At 35.6% G+C, this 18,187-nt stretch overlaps 1 protein-coding gene and 1 pseudogene across 4 annotated transcripts; both read right to left on the bottom strand.

Annotated features, from left to right (window-relative positions):
- Window positions 1-4,996: 4,996 nt before the first annotated feature.
- Window positions 4,997-9,454, bottom strand: LOC112738132 (3-hydroxyisobutyryl-CoA hydrolase-like protein 3, mitochondrial). 4 transcript variants are annotated; one of them, XM_025788429.2, is made up of 10 exons: window positions 8,972-9,454; window positions 8,591-8,692; window positions 8,342-8,406; window positions 7,088-7,222; window positions 6,895-6,991; window positions 6,538-6,667; window positions 6,106-6,284; window positions 5,823-5,950; window positions 5,631-5,732; window positions 4,997-5,508 (listed from the first exon to the last, which is right to left on the bottom strand). In XM_025788429.2, exons 1-10 carry the CDS (start codon window positions 9,207-9,209, stop codon window positions 5,407-5,409), a joined length of 1,278 nt encoding a protein of 425 aa, XP_025644214.1. In that variant the 5' UTR covers window positions 9,210-9,454; the 3' UTR covers window positions 4,997-5,406. The 4 variants fall into 4 exon arrangements, with proteins under 4 accessions (XP_025644214.1, XP_025644215.1, XP_072067894.1 ...); XM_025788430.2 differs by lacking the exon at window positions 8,342-8,406 and adding an exon at window positions 8,058-8,110 and having other exon boundaries at window positions 8,972-9,450; XM_072211793.1 differs by having other exon boundaries at window positions 8,342-8,489; window positions 8,972-9,315.
- Window positions 9,455-10,334: 880 nt separating this feature from the next.
- LOC112738131 (strigolactone esterase D14-like) lies at window positions 10,335-11,772 on the bottom strand (annotated as a pseudogene).
- Window positions 11,773-18,187: the final 6,415 nt, after the last annotated feature.

Genomic DNA, 18,187 nt, shown 5'->3' with positions numbered 1-18,187 from the left:
GACACGGAGACTCCAAGGACATCCTGTTGTCTTTTTGCCTGCAATGCGCAAGGTACTTTAATCAATCCGACTCCATGAATCGGTACTCAACACTTCTACGGATGTTGTAATTCTTCACACATTGCAATACTACCTCTCTACTTTTGAATTTGTGGCTAGCCTTAAACTCCACACCACTGTTTATGTTGTAATCGCTCCCACCCATATCGAAAAATAGAGTTTTTTTATGCATCGCATCCAGATACAATGTATGATAGTGAATACACCTGATAAGGCCGGAATTGATTGTGGGGCAGGAAGAAGATACCGAACTAGTGCGTCTACTGAAGTCTATGGTACAAACTCCTCCTTCTCATCATCTTCAAAAGAACTACTATCGTTGATATCGGCAATATATTCCTCATCGGACTCCTCACCCTCCACGTCCATGTCTATTGCTGAACTAGTACAGTACAATGGTGGTGGTGCAAGAGGTCGATCATCCTAGACAAATTTTGAATGGCCAGATCCCCCGCCACCAATATTACCAACTCCCACAGATAAGTTTCATAACTTGTTTCGCCATGATTCTCCTATAGATGTTAAACATGAGGGGCACATGCTCATCTCCATAGAGTCAAAATAGACGAAACCGAAAAACTCCATTTTTCATCGGTGCTAGCAACCTATACCTAATTCTTCCAACCTCTTTTGTTTCGCTAACACCGATGTTCCTCAATATTAGACTCTATAACTCTGACAAAGAATTTACTCTCCGAATACGTAACAGAGTAGGATTATCACGCTCAAATATCACATATGTCACTGTTTCTCATATGACAATTGAGATACACACTTACAACCACATATCCACTACCACTAGATACTTTTTTTAAGTCTTGGAAGAGAAATGGAGGAGAAGAAGAAGTGAAATATTTGTGGAGAACACAAATGGTTGCAGATCCTTTTATAACTACTCGAAATTTGTCGTACTGTATTTCATTTAGAGTGAAAATATCATAACTTTTCGTTTATCTCATTTACAATGTAAACAAAATAAGTAAGTGTATATTTCATTTACACTATAAACGAAATACGTGTTGATTGTTATCTCTCACGTATCACGTTTGTAAATGTGATACGTAAACTTTATAACGTGTCTTATCTCGTTTACAGTAAGGCAATACAAATCAGTAAAAACACTCAAAATTATCTATATTGATACATAAAATATTTATTTTGTTTATTTTAAAAAAATTCACATGGCCTCATAATTTACATCATTCGTAACTTAAACATGAATTTTCTTATCCAAACCTCAAAAATGACTTGCTGTACGATTAAAACTGAAAAGTTATAACCGTGTTTAATAGTATATAATTTATTAATTTATACTTGCTATATTCTGAAACTATTTTTAGTTTTTTTTATGGTATCTCTAAATTTGATAGGCCAACGATTAATTTGTTATGGATCGAAACTCCATTTAAGTGTTTACCTCTAGCCAATAGATTGTTGCATACATAAGGTTGGATTCGAACACACAGTTAGCTTACTTACGAGCTTAATCACAGGGCAAACTACATGGTTGAAGAGATCGCCTACTCTTTGGACGAACTACATGTAATGTAAAAAAAAATCACATATTTGTAAATAATGTTCTTTTATTTTCTTTTTGGAAATAATAAATTTTTTTAACTTATAAAAGACATGGATAAAGAAAGAAGGTCGTGTTAGGCCTTCGACAGCTAACATAAAAATTTAGTCGAATCTTCATGACATTGATCAAAGACGTTATTGCGCTAAAGTTAGGTCGTTGTGCGGAAGCAACGTGTTGTATGGCTCTTGTACAGTGTCAAATGAGCAAGAATTGCTGCATTGGTGCCAGGGTGTAGTGTTAAACGAGCAAGGATCCCCACATTTTCGTGAACGGACGAGGGTAAATAAAATAGTTTACAAAGAAAAAGATAAAGATAAAGGTCGGAGCGACAGAAGGTTGAGATTTTGGGCCATGGAACATAGGCACTCTAACAGGAAAATTCATGGAGGTGGTTGATACCATGACAAAGAGGAAGGTTAACATCATGTGCCTACAAGAAACAAAATGGGTCGACGCAAAGGCTAGAGAGTTGGATACTTCTGGGTTCAAACTTTGGTATACAAGAAAAGTAAAGAATAGGAATGAGGGTAGGTATTATCGTGGATAAGTAGTGGAAGGACATAGTGGATGTCAAGAGGATGGGTAATCGGATTATCTCGATCAAACTTGTGGTGGAAGGAGGTACTTTTCATGTGATTAGCGCCTACACACCGCAAGAGGGTTCAGATGAGCAACATAAGATAAGGTTTTGAGAGTATTTAGAGAGTTTGGTCCAAGACATACCTTCAGGAGATAAGATTTTCTTAGGAAGAGATTTAAATTGCCATGTTGGAAGAGAAGTGATTGGGTCAAGGAGGACATGGTTTTGGGGTGGTAAATACCGAGGATAAAACTATTTTGGACTTTTCTGCAACATTTGACCTTTTTATCGCAAATACATGTTTTAAAAAGAGAGACGAATATCTTATAACTTATAGGAATGACATGACAAATTCTCAAATTGACTTCTTTTTGTTGCGGAGAGTCAATCAGAAATTTTACATTAATTGTAAAATTATTCTAGGCAAGAGTTTAATAATACAATATAGGATGCTCGTTATGGATTTTTGCGTGGAGTAAAGTTGAGAAAAAAAATATCATATGAAGAGTCCAAAGACGAGGAGATGGCGGATGAAAGGTGTAGAACTAAAAAGCTTCCTAAGACGAGTAGGAGAAGAGGCAAAGTGGGAAGATGATGGAAGCGCAGAGGAGATGTGGAAGGAGATGGCAGAAGTTATTAGAAGAATAGAAAAAGAAAGTTTTGGTGAATTTAGAGGGATATGACCAAGAGACAAGGAGTCCTGGTGGTGGAATGCAACTGTACAAGAAAATATAAAGGCAAAAAAGGAGTGCTTTAAAGAGTAGTCTTTGTACCACAATGCATATAATTGGAAAAAATATAAGGCGACTAAGAAAGAGACAAAAGTGACAGTAAGTGAAGCAAGAACAAGAGCATATGAGAGTCTTTACCAATCTTTAGGCACGAAAGAAGGAGAAAAATGTATATATAGAATCACAAAGAGCTGCGGGAGAAGAACGAGAGACTTGGATCAGGTTAAGTGCATAAAGGATAAAGACGGTGAGATTTTGGGTCAAGATGAAAAGATCAATGAAAGGTGGAAGAACTACTTCTACGAGTTATTTAACGAATGATAGAAGACTCTTCCGAGCCTTGGTCGATTATACACAAGGAAAGAAGATAAAAACTTTGACTACTATCGAAATATTCGAGACCTCGAGGTAAAAAATGCTCTAAAGCGAATAAAAAATGGCAGGACAGTAGGACCCGATAATATTTCGATTGAAGTTTGGAAGGACCTTGGAGAGATAGACATTAGTTGGTTAACCAAACTTTTTAATTAAATTTTAAAGTCAAAGAAGATGACAGATGAATGGAAATAGAGCGCCTTGGTGCCTATCTACAATAATAAGGGGGATATATAGAGTTGCGAAAAATATAGAGGGATCAAGCTCATGAGCCATACCATGAAGTTATGAAAAATGGTGATAGAACGGAGGTTGAGACAAGAGACACAAGTAACAGAGAACCAATTTAAATTTATGCCAGGTAGATCCACCATTGAAGTTACATACCTGTTAAGAAGATGATGGAAAGAAATTGTAGTAATAAAAGGGATCTACATTTGGTGTTTATTGATTTGAAAAAAGTATACGATCGGATGCCAAGAGAGGTCTTATGAAAGGTTTTGGAAAGGAAGAGAGTAAAGATCGCATATGCTCGTGCAATTAAAGACATGTATGAATGAGGCTACAATTAGTATGAAGACTCAAGGTAGTGTGACAGAGGAATTTCCTATTGGTATAGAATTACACCAGAGATCATCTGTAAGTCCATATATTTTTACATTAGTCTTGGAAGTACTCACAGAGTATATCCAAGAGCATGTGCCATGGTGCATGCTTTTTATCGATGATATCGTCTTTATGGGAGAGCCAATAAAGACCTAAATAAGAAGTTGAATTTATGGAGAGAAACTCTAGAAGTGTATGATCTGCACATAAGCCGTAGCAAGACGGAATATATGAAATATAAGTTCGGCCACCAAAGGGAAAACCCTAATACAGAGGTGAAGATTAGAAAAAATATTCTACGAAAAGTTAAAAGTTTTAAGTATATTGGATGCATCATACAATATAATTGAGAGATTGAACAGGATGTAAATCATAGGATCCAAGCAGGTTGGTCAAAATAGCGGAGTGCGCCTAGTTTTATATGTGACAAAAAAGTGCCTTTAAAACTTAAAAGTAAATGCTATCACACTATTATCAAACCGGTTATGCTTTGTGGTACAAAGTGTTAGGTGGTCAAAGGGCAGCACGAACATAAGTCAAGTATGGTAGAGATAAAGATGTTGAGATGGATGAATGGTCATACGCGATTGAATAGAATAAGAAACAAAGATATAAGAGAGAGAGTTGGAATAGCACTTATTGTGAAAAAGATGGTAAAATCGCGTCTCAGGTTGTTTAGATATGTGAGAATAAAGACCGACAGAACATCCAATCAAAAAGGTGGATGAAATGGAAGATGGACAAATGGTGAAAAACAAAAGAAAACCTAAGAAGACCATCCATGAAGTTATCAAACGAGATCTACATATAAACAGTCTCTCTATAGACATAATACATAATAGAACTCAATGACGCCATTTGATCTATATAGCCAACCCCACCTCGTGAAATAATGCTTTGTTATTGTTGTATAAAAGACAAAAATCTATCGACATTTGCTTATGCAGCTTATGCAAATTAGTAATTCTAACTACTAGACCAACTCTGGTTCTATATTCTTAAACCATTGTCACCGGTTTACATACATGATCAAGATGATCCTATCGCACAAGCGCACAACGGGCAGAAGAGGAAGGAGTGTATTAATCATTTCGAAAAGTAAATGACTATATTACATGTCTGTGAAGCTAAAGCTCTTTATTCAAAAGACTGGCCAATACAAAGACGTGTTCACGCAACTATTCCACGTAGAATCTGGGGACAATTCTTCGATGTGGAAGAAACTACGAGATAAAGAAAAAAAAAAGGCTCGATTTCTTCCATGCGGTTCCATGATAACTAGAAGCAACATCGTCCATCGGTTTCCAACATCATGTGCTATATTAATAATATCATCACAGTGAAAACAGTACATGCAACACATAGGACCCGCACCTCGACCCAGAGCCAATGAACTCCACCCGTTTATTTGATGCAGTGTCTACAAGTCTGTAATGCATAATTATGAGAAGACGAACTACACTCACTTTCTAAAATTACACACTCAATTCCTCAACCTCAGGCCCTAATGGTTTAAAGACGGCTTCCACTTCACTGGCATCAACTTCCTCTAACCTTGATGGTTTCCACCTGGGATTCTGCAAAAGAATAGTATATATAGTTATATACTAATTATTGACTGAATAGCAACAATTTATGCTAAATAAATCAACAGTTTGTCAACAAGACTAAAAATGTAAAGATATGAGAAAAAGAAAACCTGATCCTTGTCCACCAATACTGCTCTGACACCTTCTGCGAAATCATGTTGCAATGAAGATCTTAAGGCAATTCGGTACTCAGTTTTCATTACACCACTAAGCTGAATTTCAGAAAAGCAGATCGAAAAATTAAGGGCTTGGAAACATCAAAACCACCTAAAAACCAAAAAAGAAATGAATTAAATGCATACCGTGGATAACTCACTGTCGTTTTTCCCTAGTGCAGAAGCTACTGCAGAGAAGTGCTTTTGGGTCAAGACAAGGGAGAAAGGAGCACATTTCCCAAGGCCTTGGAGAGCTTCATTAGCCCACTCGACAACTGGCAAGATAAAAAAAAAAAAAAAAGAATATTTCAAATATATATGGATGGCAAAGTATTTAATTTCAAACATTTTTCAGTGAACACATGATAAATTGTATCTTGACATTTTAAGAATAGTGTTTCATTAGCAAACAATAGGAGAATAAGCATACCATTTGAGTCAGTGCTTGACTGGTGTTTACTTAGCTCTTCAATTGTCTCAGTAACTGATTTATCTCCTCCAAATGCAGATGTTATCTGAGGTAAAAGCAATTTCAGTGGTGCCTCACTCTCAGGGTTGGACTCATATCTTGCTAAAAGTACTTTGATGTCCTGATGTGCATCCTGGGAACTATATCACCAACGAGTTTTGCGTAAGATCATTATTGTATATATGTAATCGTTACAATTATATAACCAAAAGGCAATAGACATGATAGACCATTTAGCATACAAGGAGACTAAAATGTGTGGTGCATGCAGTACATGCCTTATATCTAAGCAAACATGTCTATGAACTATGTTGAATCCAATCTTACACCAAAGGAATTAAAAGGGTTATGATTTTAAAGAAAAGTCTCAAGTGATGGTTCACGTTAACATACAAGTTGTTTGCCAAAAGGGCCTCCTTGAATGAACCTAACTTTCCAGATGGCACATAATGTGTTCCAAGGCCAACATATATTGCATCAGAAGGAGCAGAGATCCTCTTTCCAGTCAATCCAAGATAAGCACCTGCAATTAGTAATATTTATAAATCAAGTAAATAATGTGACACAGAGATTCACATAAATCTAGTAAACGAACATTTTTAATAATATTTTAAAAGACACTTTCTAAGTGAAACTTGAGGTTGCATCTAGATGTTAAACAGTGCAGTACAAAACATGTATTTTGTACAAATTATGTCAATATAGATCACAAAAGAACTATGAAATTTTTAATTTGAAATAGTAACATACCAACAGATCCTTCCCCTGGGCTTTGAGCAGCTATGTAAGCAAAACCCACATCAGGAAACAAGCCAATTCCATTTTCTGGCATTGCAAGTACAGTTCTCTGAATAGGTGTCGTTAACAAGTCAAAAACATCTCAAATTGCAATCCATGAGTTTATGCTATATCTCCAAATGAGGCCATTATAATAAGCATATACCTCTGTAATGATACGGTAGCGTCCATGACCAGACAAACCAATTCCAAAGCCCATTGTTATTCCATCCATAAGGCTAATATATGGCTTCTTGTACTCAGCAATTTTGCATATCAAAGAATACTCAGCCAAGAAGACCTAAAATGTAGAACACAATATCACACTACTTTCTCGTAGCTATCAACAAGTCGTGCAAAAATGCAAGATGTAGCATATCATATAATCCAACATAATGTTGATAGCAAATCAAAAGTTACAAAATATAATCCACATTAAAAAAATTAAAAAATAAAAGTTGACCAAAGTCAACCCAACTGCATCAATGGTTGCTTCCAGAAGGCAAACACAGCCACACATTATAAAAGCCTAAAGAAAAGTCAAAGTCAAGGTAAAAAAAAAAAAAAAAACTTGTGTGAAAATCCGGAATAATCCAGACCAGTAATATCTGGTGCATTCCAAACAGACTGGGCATTAGTAGGACAACAACTAGAAGCCCCTTATGACCAAGGCCAAGCCAACCCTAATTTAGGATACGTCTCACATATTTGGGTATGGTGATTCCTCATGGTCATATTCATCAGAAACAAAGAAAGTGAGGGTGAAAAAAGATTGAAAAGTGGCTAATTCAGCAGCTTCTTCAACCGCCTAGCCAGAGTTCCATATAGTGTATGTATTCTTTTGTATTTAGTTGGGCATAAAACTTTGTCCATAACTGTATGTCACTAATTAAACTGTAATATTGAGCATTCTAAAGGCATCAGTGCTAGGACTACAGCCAAGTTTGTCATGAATAGCATAGTCTACCAAATAAGTAGCCTTGGCATACTTTATAGCATAGTATAAGCAAAGATATTACCGGTCTATGAGTACCTAAAAGTTAAAATATTATATAGGAAAGGTATTCAGTTCGTATTATTGGCATGGCTTTATACATTGTAAGAATCTGATGGTATACATTATAATATAACTAGACCTCAATAATATCTGACAGATGCTTTTTAAATGTTATCTGCTTCACATCACCACCTGCAGATAAACTATCTCAGTTGCCAAGAAAGCAGTCATTGAGAATCGATAAACAAATTGTTATTTGACAAAAACAGGAAATGGAAACAATAGTATAGCATCAGAAGACGGCATGATGTTGATGTAACATGGAAGTAAACAATATATCCAATGAAGCACATCACAACAGCAGCCATATAAATATGCATTAATATACTAGACTTGAAGGTGAAGCAAATAACGTAATAAGACCTTCTGCACTAAAGGAGTGTTTTTGTCCTTTTGTATTTCAGCAACAACCCCTTTAATATCCATACCTGCATTGACCACCAATGGTGACTCTCAAAACCTTACCTACCACTCAAAACCAAGTAACCTCAAATCTTAAATACAATTGTATCTGCAAAAGAAGCTAATTTTTAACATATTGCAGAATGCCAGAAACATGCTTCAGCAAAATCATTTGCACGACAATGAAGGAATCATGAGTTAGAATCATACCAGCACAAAAGGCACGAGGCGAGCTGCTATCGACCAAGACACATTTAACCCTCGGGTCCGATTCCCATTCATCCAGATAACTCTTATACTTCACATCCATTTCTGCATCATCCCAACTCAATATCAAGAGCAGAAAAACAATTACCCTACTTAATTCAAAACTGTGATAAATTAGGGGGTAAAAGAAAAAAGGGATCAAGAGCCCAATTTTTCCCCTTGCCTACAAATTTCAGCACAACATCCCGAATTTTTCATTCTCCGGGTTTCCAGAGCCTAGTGAGATAATCAGTAAGTTGAAGCTCCAAAATGATCGAGTAACAGTTCAGAAGCGAATCCATATACGAAAAGAATAAAGAGTACGAAGAAGAAGAAGAAAGAAACCTAGGTTCATGGCGTTGAGAGCTTTGGGACGATCGAGGGTGATGACAGCGACGCCGTTAGGGTGAACGGTGCCGTTGACGAATTGGTCAGCCATGGCAGAGAATCGACGGAGAGAGAAGAACGATGGTTTCTGTTTTGTTGAGAGAAAGATTGGGAGCGAAGAAGCAGCAGCAGAAGCAAAGAAACGAAGAGATTGAGCTGCTCCAACACCAGCAAGAGGATGCAACCTTATTAGCATGCTTTTACTGTGTCTCTCTTTTTCTACCAAAATTGCTTCTGTGCCTTCCCCCCTTCCTGCTTTCTTCCTACGCTCTCTCCATCACATTTTTTTTTTCCATTTCCCCTTATGACTTTTTAGCCCTCCATTTTTACCTTTCCTTTACAACGAATCTTCCTTGTTTTAATGTTTTCACTTTTCAGAATTTCAGTATTCTCCTTCACAGGGTTATACTGGTCACTCCACTGCTCAATTCCGTTAGACTTTCCAGTCCCTTTCGTGTTAACTTATCTATAGGAAAATTTCCTCAACTAAATTAAATAAAATAATTTATTTTTAAAACAAAATTATTGAATTTTTTTTTTTCTGGGAACGAATTGAACATGATTTATCAAATAACAATTTTTTGCGGGGCTAAATTGGATGGGTTCATTTCGATTTAGGGGTAACATTGGGCCACCCCCGATTTTTCGGTGAATAACGACTAATTTGATGCAAACTGGAGCTCGCAACCCCGAGTTTGGGCCTCAATTAGGGCCCACTAACCTTATTTTTGACACAGTTTGACCCTACAAATATCCCCCTATTTACTCCGATGATTTCTATAGTTTTATTAAATTTTCAATTAGGTTTTTATACATTTTTTTTTATTGAATCCCTATGTTATATTAGATTTTGTAGTTAAGTCCCTATTGTAATAAAAATAATAAAATTAAAAATTAAAACAAACCAATTATGCCTAACACTTTACTGAATATTTTATATAGTTTAACAGTTAATTTCAAATAAATAAATATTTTTATATTATTGTATTTAAATATAATTATTAAATAAAAAATATTTTTACATAAAATATCTAAATATAAAATTATTTCTATTTTTTAAAATTTTTTTAAAAAATTACTTAAAAAGGATTTTTTTTTTTTTACAGAAATTCACCTATATAAATTCTAAATTAATTAAAAAACAGGGAAAAAGATATAATTTGTCATCTTGTATTTTTATTTATTTATTTATTGAGAAAATCCTCTTGTATTGATAGCACCGTGATTTGTGAGACTATTTAGGATAGGTAGACGCTGCGATTAATTCTTCTTCGGCCCCACCCCCAACCATACAAACAGTAACTAACAAGGAGTCAACGAATACAAACATGAAATATCACATGCATGCTATTGAAATACATCACCATTCAATAATGCTACTTACCTTGTGGTACTAGTACAACAACCAAGAAATTAAACGATGACAAGAAGAAACAGATAGAGACTTAGAGAACATGGAAATAATAATCTCAATTGATTAATTAAGGAAGGGCATCAGAGTCGAGAGTAGCCTTTAAAACCTCAATAAACTTAAGGTGAGAAGTAAGCTGAGGAAAATGGCCATCAGTGTGTATGATCTCCAAAGTGGCTTCCCCTTTGATCTTGTTCTGCATGTAGAGTGCTACGCTGCGAGGAACAGCCTTGTCGTTAGTGGTCTGTATGATTGTGCATGGAGTTTCAACTTTGTCAAGTAATTCTCTGTAATCACTGTAGAATACAGTCTTGGCTAATGGCAGCGCCACTTCAGCTCCCATTTTGAGAAGCAAACTCTTCATAGTTGTTCTCCATCGTCGAGATTAATTGCTCCACATCTGAGTTCTTAAACCCTCCCTCGAAGTCATCTGAATTTAGAAACCTATATGAAACTAGTTAGGTTAATTAGGTGTAATAACATTTTATTTTTGATAATTAATATATGGTAGAGTGTACGATGTCTATGATAGTATAGTAGTTATGATAGTTGATAGTTACTGACTAAATAATTTTAACAACGCTCTAAAATTAAAACATATTATTGAAATTAAAGTTATATATATATATATATATATATATATTTTTTACTCTCATAATATTTTTTATTTTTATTTTTCAGTTTAAAAAGTGTCCCTGGATAGTAAAAAAATGTTAGTTTAATTTTAGATATACCGTAATCATGGCAACTATAGGCACTATAGCAGATACCAATATATTGTAGGGAGAAGTAGAGAACAAAAGTATATATAATAGATTGAGTACCTTGGGGAAGCACAAACAAGAACAAGGCGCTTAAAGAGGTCAGGCCTTTTGAGAGAGGCAATGCAACCGATCATGCCGGACATGGAATGGCCAACGAAAGTGGCAGATTTGATGCCAATCTCAGTCAGTAGAGTGATCAAATCATCAGCAAAAGCTTCCAAGGAAGAGTACTTTAGAGGGTCGTAAAGCTTCTGATCTTTTACTGTTCCGGCAAATGGCCAATCAAAGACAACAACACGGTAATTTTGAGCTAATATGGGAACCACTTTGTCCCAAATGGATTGGTCCGTTCCATAGCCATGACAAAACACTATGGTCTCGCTCCCACTACCTTCAATTCTGGTCTTCAATAACGCCGAAAGTGCCGTTTTTGGTGTCGCCATGCTCTCTTGTCTCTATGTCCTTCAGTAATAACAAGAAAGCACAAAGTTTTTGTAGGAGAATTAAATCCCTGTGCTTATTTTCTTTGTTTGACTTGTACTACTTGCTATGCCAATTTATAGATAAGGTTATGCCATGTTATATGAAACAAATTTTAGTGGAATTATGTGGAGTTTATTTAATAGCACAAAGATTACATATAAAATCATATCCGTCCGTATATATGGCGAGAAAAAGTAGAGGTAGACAATGAAAATATTAAATAAATGAATAATAAATATACTGGATGTTTAATTCACTAGGTGTGTGAATAATTATTCTAATATTAAAATTTAGATGAATAAATTAGAAGTGTAGTGTATTTTTATTTTATTAAGCCAATTTTAAAATCTATTATTCATATTCTTCACAAAACTCACTGCTAATAAAAGTAAAATCAAAGGACAAACATATTGAATTTATTGGGCACGCATGCTGCGCGTACCCAATGAGGTTTAACCTGTTCACACCATCCTATCTATCGCCTTTGATCATTGTTATTATCATCCTACCTATATCAAGAAATCTACACATAAATTACTAGCTCCTACTATCTATAAACACTATTAGCTAGATAAACAGAACAAATTACCCTTTTTAATCAAAATTTTAGATTACACACTATAATTTTTAATAAAATTTGATTATTTTAAAAGTTTCTGAAAATTATTTCTATTGGACAAACTATTCTCTTTAATGAAAGTTTTAATATACAGAACAAATAAGTTTAAGAAAAAAATTTTCTGTAAGATAAATAAATCTTAAAAAATATTAGTATAAGATAAATTAGGATGTATTTAATTTATATTTATATTTTTAATTAGTATAAGACAGATTGTTTTTAATATTTTGTGAAAAAAAATTAAAAAAAAAATAATGAAAATAGTATTTTTTTTATTTTTACCTTCTGTTTTTTTTTTACAAAATTTTTAATAAAAATAAAAACACAAACTAAAATGCATCTTTTTTTTTTGGTGACTTACTAAAATGCATCTTTAATCTCCATATATAGGGATTAATTTGTTTCAAAAACTTATAAAATAATATCAATTTGTTAAGAATTAAAGTGTCTAATTTAAAATTCGATCGAAAATATAAAAATTTAGTTTTAGAATTTATCTTAATAAGATTGATATGATCTCGTGTCGTTCGGTGTGCAAAAAATATCATATATGTAATATGTCTAAGGAATTCTCCATGAACGTATCCAATGGTCGAACGATATGGGAGGATCAAATTACATTATTTGGTGTACACATTGACCGTATGTTTTAGCTCAAAAGGCAGAAGAAAGTGACAACACCGAGCTTGATCTATAAATAACAAATCTTATCTTAATACTTTTGAAAAATAAAAAATACTTCATTCTTTCTTTATTTAGAAATGATTAATTATTTCTCATTTATTTAGGTGCATTTTCATAAAAATCCGCAAAATTAGAGCAGAACATACTTTAACCAAACAATGAGTGGCAACTATTTCAACCAAAATGTGCAATTTTTCTTCTCAGAAAGTAACTTTTTGTTTGTATCTCAAATTCATTCAATGTCTCAATTCCTGATTTGCCGCTAGAACTATTTCAACCACCCTAAGATATATCCAATGACTCTTCAAACATTGAGAAAAGTGTCACATCGAAACACTCTGTACAAAGTATTTTCTATTGAAAATATAACAAGTTGCGTTTGTAAGATTTGCTATCCTATATTATTTGTTCGTTTACAGAAGCGAGAAGCCAACGTTGCATATGCAACGGAGACAGGAACTTGAACATTTATTTATTAAAAAAATTAAACTATAAATAATCTATAGTTACTGATCTTGGGCTTTTGCAGTAGAAATATAGGTTTAGAATTTGTTTCACTTTATATTGGAAAAATATGTTTAGTTAGTGCTCAAATTAGAACTCTTTTTTATAGAGTAAACTACCATTTCTAACCATAAAAGTTCAAAACGCCGACATATTTATTTATAAAAGACGGAAATTACTATTTGTACCCATAAAAATGACTTTTGCAAGTAAAATTATCTAAATTTTAAAAAATTAAATAAAATTTCTAAACCGCCTTTCTCTCCACCACAACTACCATCGTCTCCTCCCTCTCTCTCAATGTTCTCAGCAACCCAATTCCAACATCGACCACATCGCCGCTTAGTACCACTGCCTCGCTCTTCTCCTCAACCGTCACCCTAACCTCTTCCGCTTCCCGGGATTTGCCGCCGAAATTTTTGGAAGATAAACACCCTGAGAAAAATCACTAAAGACAAACAAATTCAGCTCAAGGAATCAAAACAAAACAAAAGAGAAGAGAGGCGAAGTTAGTATACCCGAAGTGGCCGGTCTTCCAGGCCTAGCCATGCTTGCTGCTGCCTCCAATCTTGGAGATGCTGACGAAATCCTCCTCGGTGAAAACGGCATCGTTATAAGCGAGGAGGGCGAGGCCCTGCCACGAGGCGAGGGTGTCGGAGAGAAGTGAGTCGCGGCGGTGGGAGCAATAGTCAAGGCAAAGGGAGACGGTAGTGGCGCCAGCATCGTCAGCGTTCTGGATTAGCTCCTTGAGGACGGTGGTTCCCTCGGGGTAGTTCACAAACACCTCCCTAATTCGGCGCATGAGGTCTACCGTCTAGCCGAAGTCTTCTAGAAAATTGGAATCAGAAGACGTCATTGCGAGAATCAAATCGATAGAGTTTGAAAGGAAGGGAGCTAGATTGGTTGGTTGGTTGGTTCTATGCGTTTCGAATTCGATTGTGCATTGAATTACGTATGTGACTGTAATTAGAATTTGTTTTGATCTTTTTTTTTTTCAAGTTATCGCTTCTGTATTTGGCGTGGTGAGACAGAAGAAGAGGTTGAAGCGAGAAGCAGAGTTTGCGGTTGAGATCGGAGTCCAAAAGGTGGAGGAGGAGGAAGGATGGTGATGCCAGTGGTGGTGATGGTAATGGTAATGGCAGCAGTGATGGTAGTAGTTGGGGAGGAGGATGGTGGTAAAATTTGGAATTGGAGTAGCTGATAACATTAAGAGAGGGGGGGAGAGACGACGATAGTAGTGGTGAAGAAAATGGTAGTTTAAGAATTTTATTTAATTTTTTAGAATTTGGATAATTTTACTTGCAAAAATTTTTTTTTTTATAGATACAAATAATAATTTCGGTCTTCTATAAATAAATATGTCAGCATTTTTAACTTTTATGGTTAGAAAAGATAATTTACTCCTTTATATATACGATGGTTTTGATTAGAACTCTTCTTTATGATACATATAATAATTATATGTCCTTATCCAAAAAATATACATGTTACATATCTTAATGTATTTATTTTTTAATAAATCAAAAAATAAAAATAATAATTATTTTGAAACCAACAAGTAAATGAGTAATTCTCATCTCATTATTTAAGACTATTATGTTTTTTTAATAGTTATTGGTGAATTAACTATTAAAATTAAACCAATAATGATCAATGGTATTATATTAAGCTGCGAACGAAAAATGCAGGGTTATTCTTTTCCATTTATCATACACATGTATAAAAGTTTATAAAAATTATATAAATTATTTTTTATGTTTACTTTTTTTCTCATTTTAATTTATAAATGTTAGCTTCTTTTTTCTTTTTATTTCTCTCTATTTTTATATTTTTTTAATCTCATATTTTTATTTTTATTTTTTTAAGTAAAAGAGCTCAACACACTAAAATAGAGCAAATAGAATTAGACAACAAACCAATAGACAGCAAAAAAATAACACAGCAACATAAGAAATTTTTAAGTCATTTTTGGTATAGTTATCAACAATAAAAAGAATTCACACCTCTCCACTCGTTGCAGCTAAGCAAGGACATGTTGATAATTTCGTCTACACCTTTGTTTTTACTCTGAAATAATCTTCTATTCCTTTCCAGCCAGATGTTCCAAATGATCACATAGAAGTACATCAACCACAGCTTTCGATCCTCTTTTCTACACGGCTCTTCTATCCAGCTAAGAAAATGTTCCTTCATCGAACCCGGAAAAGATCACTGTCGGCCAAACACAGAAATCCACGCACTCCACACCTGCCAAGCAAACTCAGCCAAGAAACAAGTGTTGGACCCATTCAACATCTTTGTTACATAAGACGTAACCATTATCTTCCTGACTAATAATCCCGAACCGGCTCAGCATTTCCTTTGTATTCACCCTGCCTACCAAGACAAACTAAGCAAACAGCTCCACTCTTGGCGGGACTAAACCTTTTCAGATGGTCTTAGTGAAATTGTAACTAGATATATCCTCTGGAAGCATTTCCTCCTGCAATACCTGTACAAATGAGTTAGTCGAAAAATACCTTGCCTATCATATTTCCATCCAACTCTATCCTCTCTGTTATTTACTAGCTTCACAGGTCTCAAAGCCTCATGTAACTGACCTAGAAGATCCAACTCCCACTGAAAAAGCTCTCGCCTCCATTGGAAGTTTCAAATCCACTCTAACCCATCCCAAAACTCACAATCCCCTATAATCGATCCACATTGGTTTGAAACAGAGAACAACCTAGGGAGCCGATCTTTCAAAGATCCACAAAGTAACCAGACATCCTCCCAAAACCGTGTCCGTCTCCCATCACCAACCTCCATGGACAAGCCTGTAATCATCTTTTCCCGAATATGTTGCTCCTTGATTTGTACCTGGCATATGTCTTTCCATGGACCTCCTCTAGTTGGTAGGACTTGAGTGGACAGTAGCTTATTCAGATTCAGATTATTACAAGAGCAGACCACCTTCTTCGACAACGGGCACTCTTCCTTTGCAAACCGTCACCACCACTTGAATAAAAGAACAGCGTTACGAACCATAACATCTCCAACTCCCAACCCACCTAACTTCTTAGGAGCCTGCACCACTTCCCATTTCACTAATGCTATACCATTCCTACCATCCTCCTTGCTCCATAGGAATCTTCTCTGCAATAAAATCAACTTCTCAGTAACAGCCTTCGGCATCTTATATAAACTCAAATAATACACTGGCAAGCTATTTAAAACTGATTTAATAAGCACCAACTTCTCAGCTTTATTTAACAATTTAGCTTTCCAAAGGTTGAGTTTCTCCTCCACTTTGTCTATAATAGGCTTCCAGGTCTTGACTAACCTCGGATTTGCTCCTAATGAAATTCCAAGGTATTTAACTGGAAGGGTACCTTCCTTACAACCCAGCAAACTACACATGCGTTGGACCCATTATGCTTCACAATTGATTGGTATCAAGCTGGACTTATCAAAATTAATACTTAACCCTGACATCAACTCAAAGCAACGCAGGAGCCGCTTGTAATTCTTCATAGTCTCCTCTTCTGGCGAGTAAAACAGAATAGTGTCATCAACAAACTGAAGATGTGATAACTCGATACTATCTCTCCCAACCACCAATGGTGAAATACGCCCGTTTCTGATTGCCTCTCCAACCATTCTATGCAGAACATTTACAACCAGCACAAACAAGAAAGGAGAAAGTGGGTCACCTTATCTCAAACCCCTTTCCATTTTGAACGGCCTAGATGGCGACCCATTTATCAATACCGACATAGATGTTGTGGTCACACACTCCATAATCCATGCCCTCCACCTACGTCCAAACCCCATCTTTTGCAACACAATGTCAACAAAACTCCACTTGACTCTATCATATGCTTTCTGAAAATCCAGCTTGACTATTGCTGCCTCCTTTTTCCTCAGTTTAAGCCAGTGAACAGTTTCACATGCAATGAGAGCTCCATCATGTATTTTTCTTCCCTTTACAAATGTACTCTGAGTCTCCCCCACTAGCCCTGGCATCACTGATCTCATCCTCCTAACTAGCACCTTCGAAAAACCTTATACACACACCCAACCATACTAATTGGCCTCAGGTCTTTAATCTCCTTCGCACCAATGAACTTAGGTGCCAAAGCCACCCAAGTGATATTGGAGTTTGTCGGTAACCTGGACGTCTGAAAGAACCCCATCACCACTGCCGTGAACTCAGACCCAATCTCATCCCAGCACCTCTTAATGAAATTCATGTTGTACTCATCACAACCTGGCGTCTTAGATGACTCACAATCCCATACTGCCTCTCTGATCTCCTCAGCCGAGGGCAACGCCTCCAAATTCACAGATTCATCCTTATCTAATCTCCCCACCAAACCATCTTTAAACCCCACCAAAGGAGAATCTTCCTGATGATACAGCTCTTTATAGAACTCTATAATAGCTATTTTAATTCTAGCTTGATTCCTTACCAGTTTGCCATTAAATACCAGTGTATCAATCCTGTTATTTCTTATTCTTACTGAAGCTATATTGTGAAAGTATCTGGTGTTTTTGTCCATATCCCCTACTTGTCGAGACCGCGACATCTGTTTTCAGTGAACTTCTTTTCTCACATACCATCTCTTACAGCAAGTGACTAACGCCTTTTTTCTTGCCTCTATGGTTCCATCATACACTCCACTACCTACCATATCATCAATCCCCTTAATCTATTCCTCAAACTTCAA

This window comes from Arachis hypogaea, chromosome 13 (assembly GCF_003086295.3).
Source record: "Arachis hypogaea cultivar Tifrunner chromosome 13, arahy.Tifrunner.gnm2.J5K5, whole genome shotgun sequence".
Lineage (NCBI taxonomy): Eukaryota > Viridiplantae > Streptophyta > Magnoliopsida > Fabales > Fabaceae > Arachis > Arachis hypogaea.
This window is presented reverse-complemented; position numbering and strand designations above follow the sequence as displayed.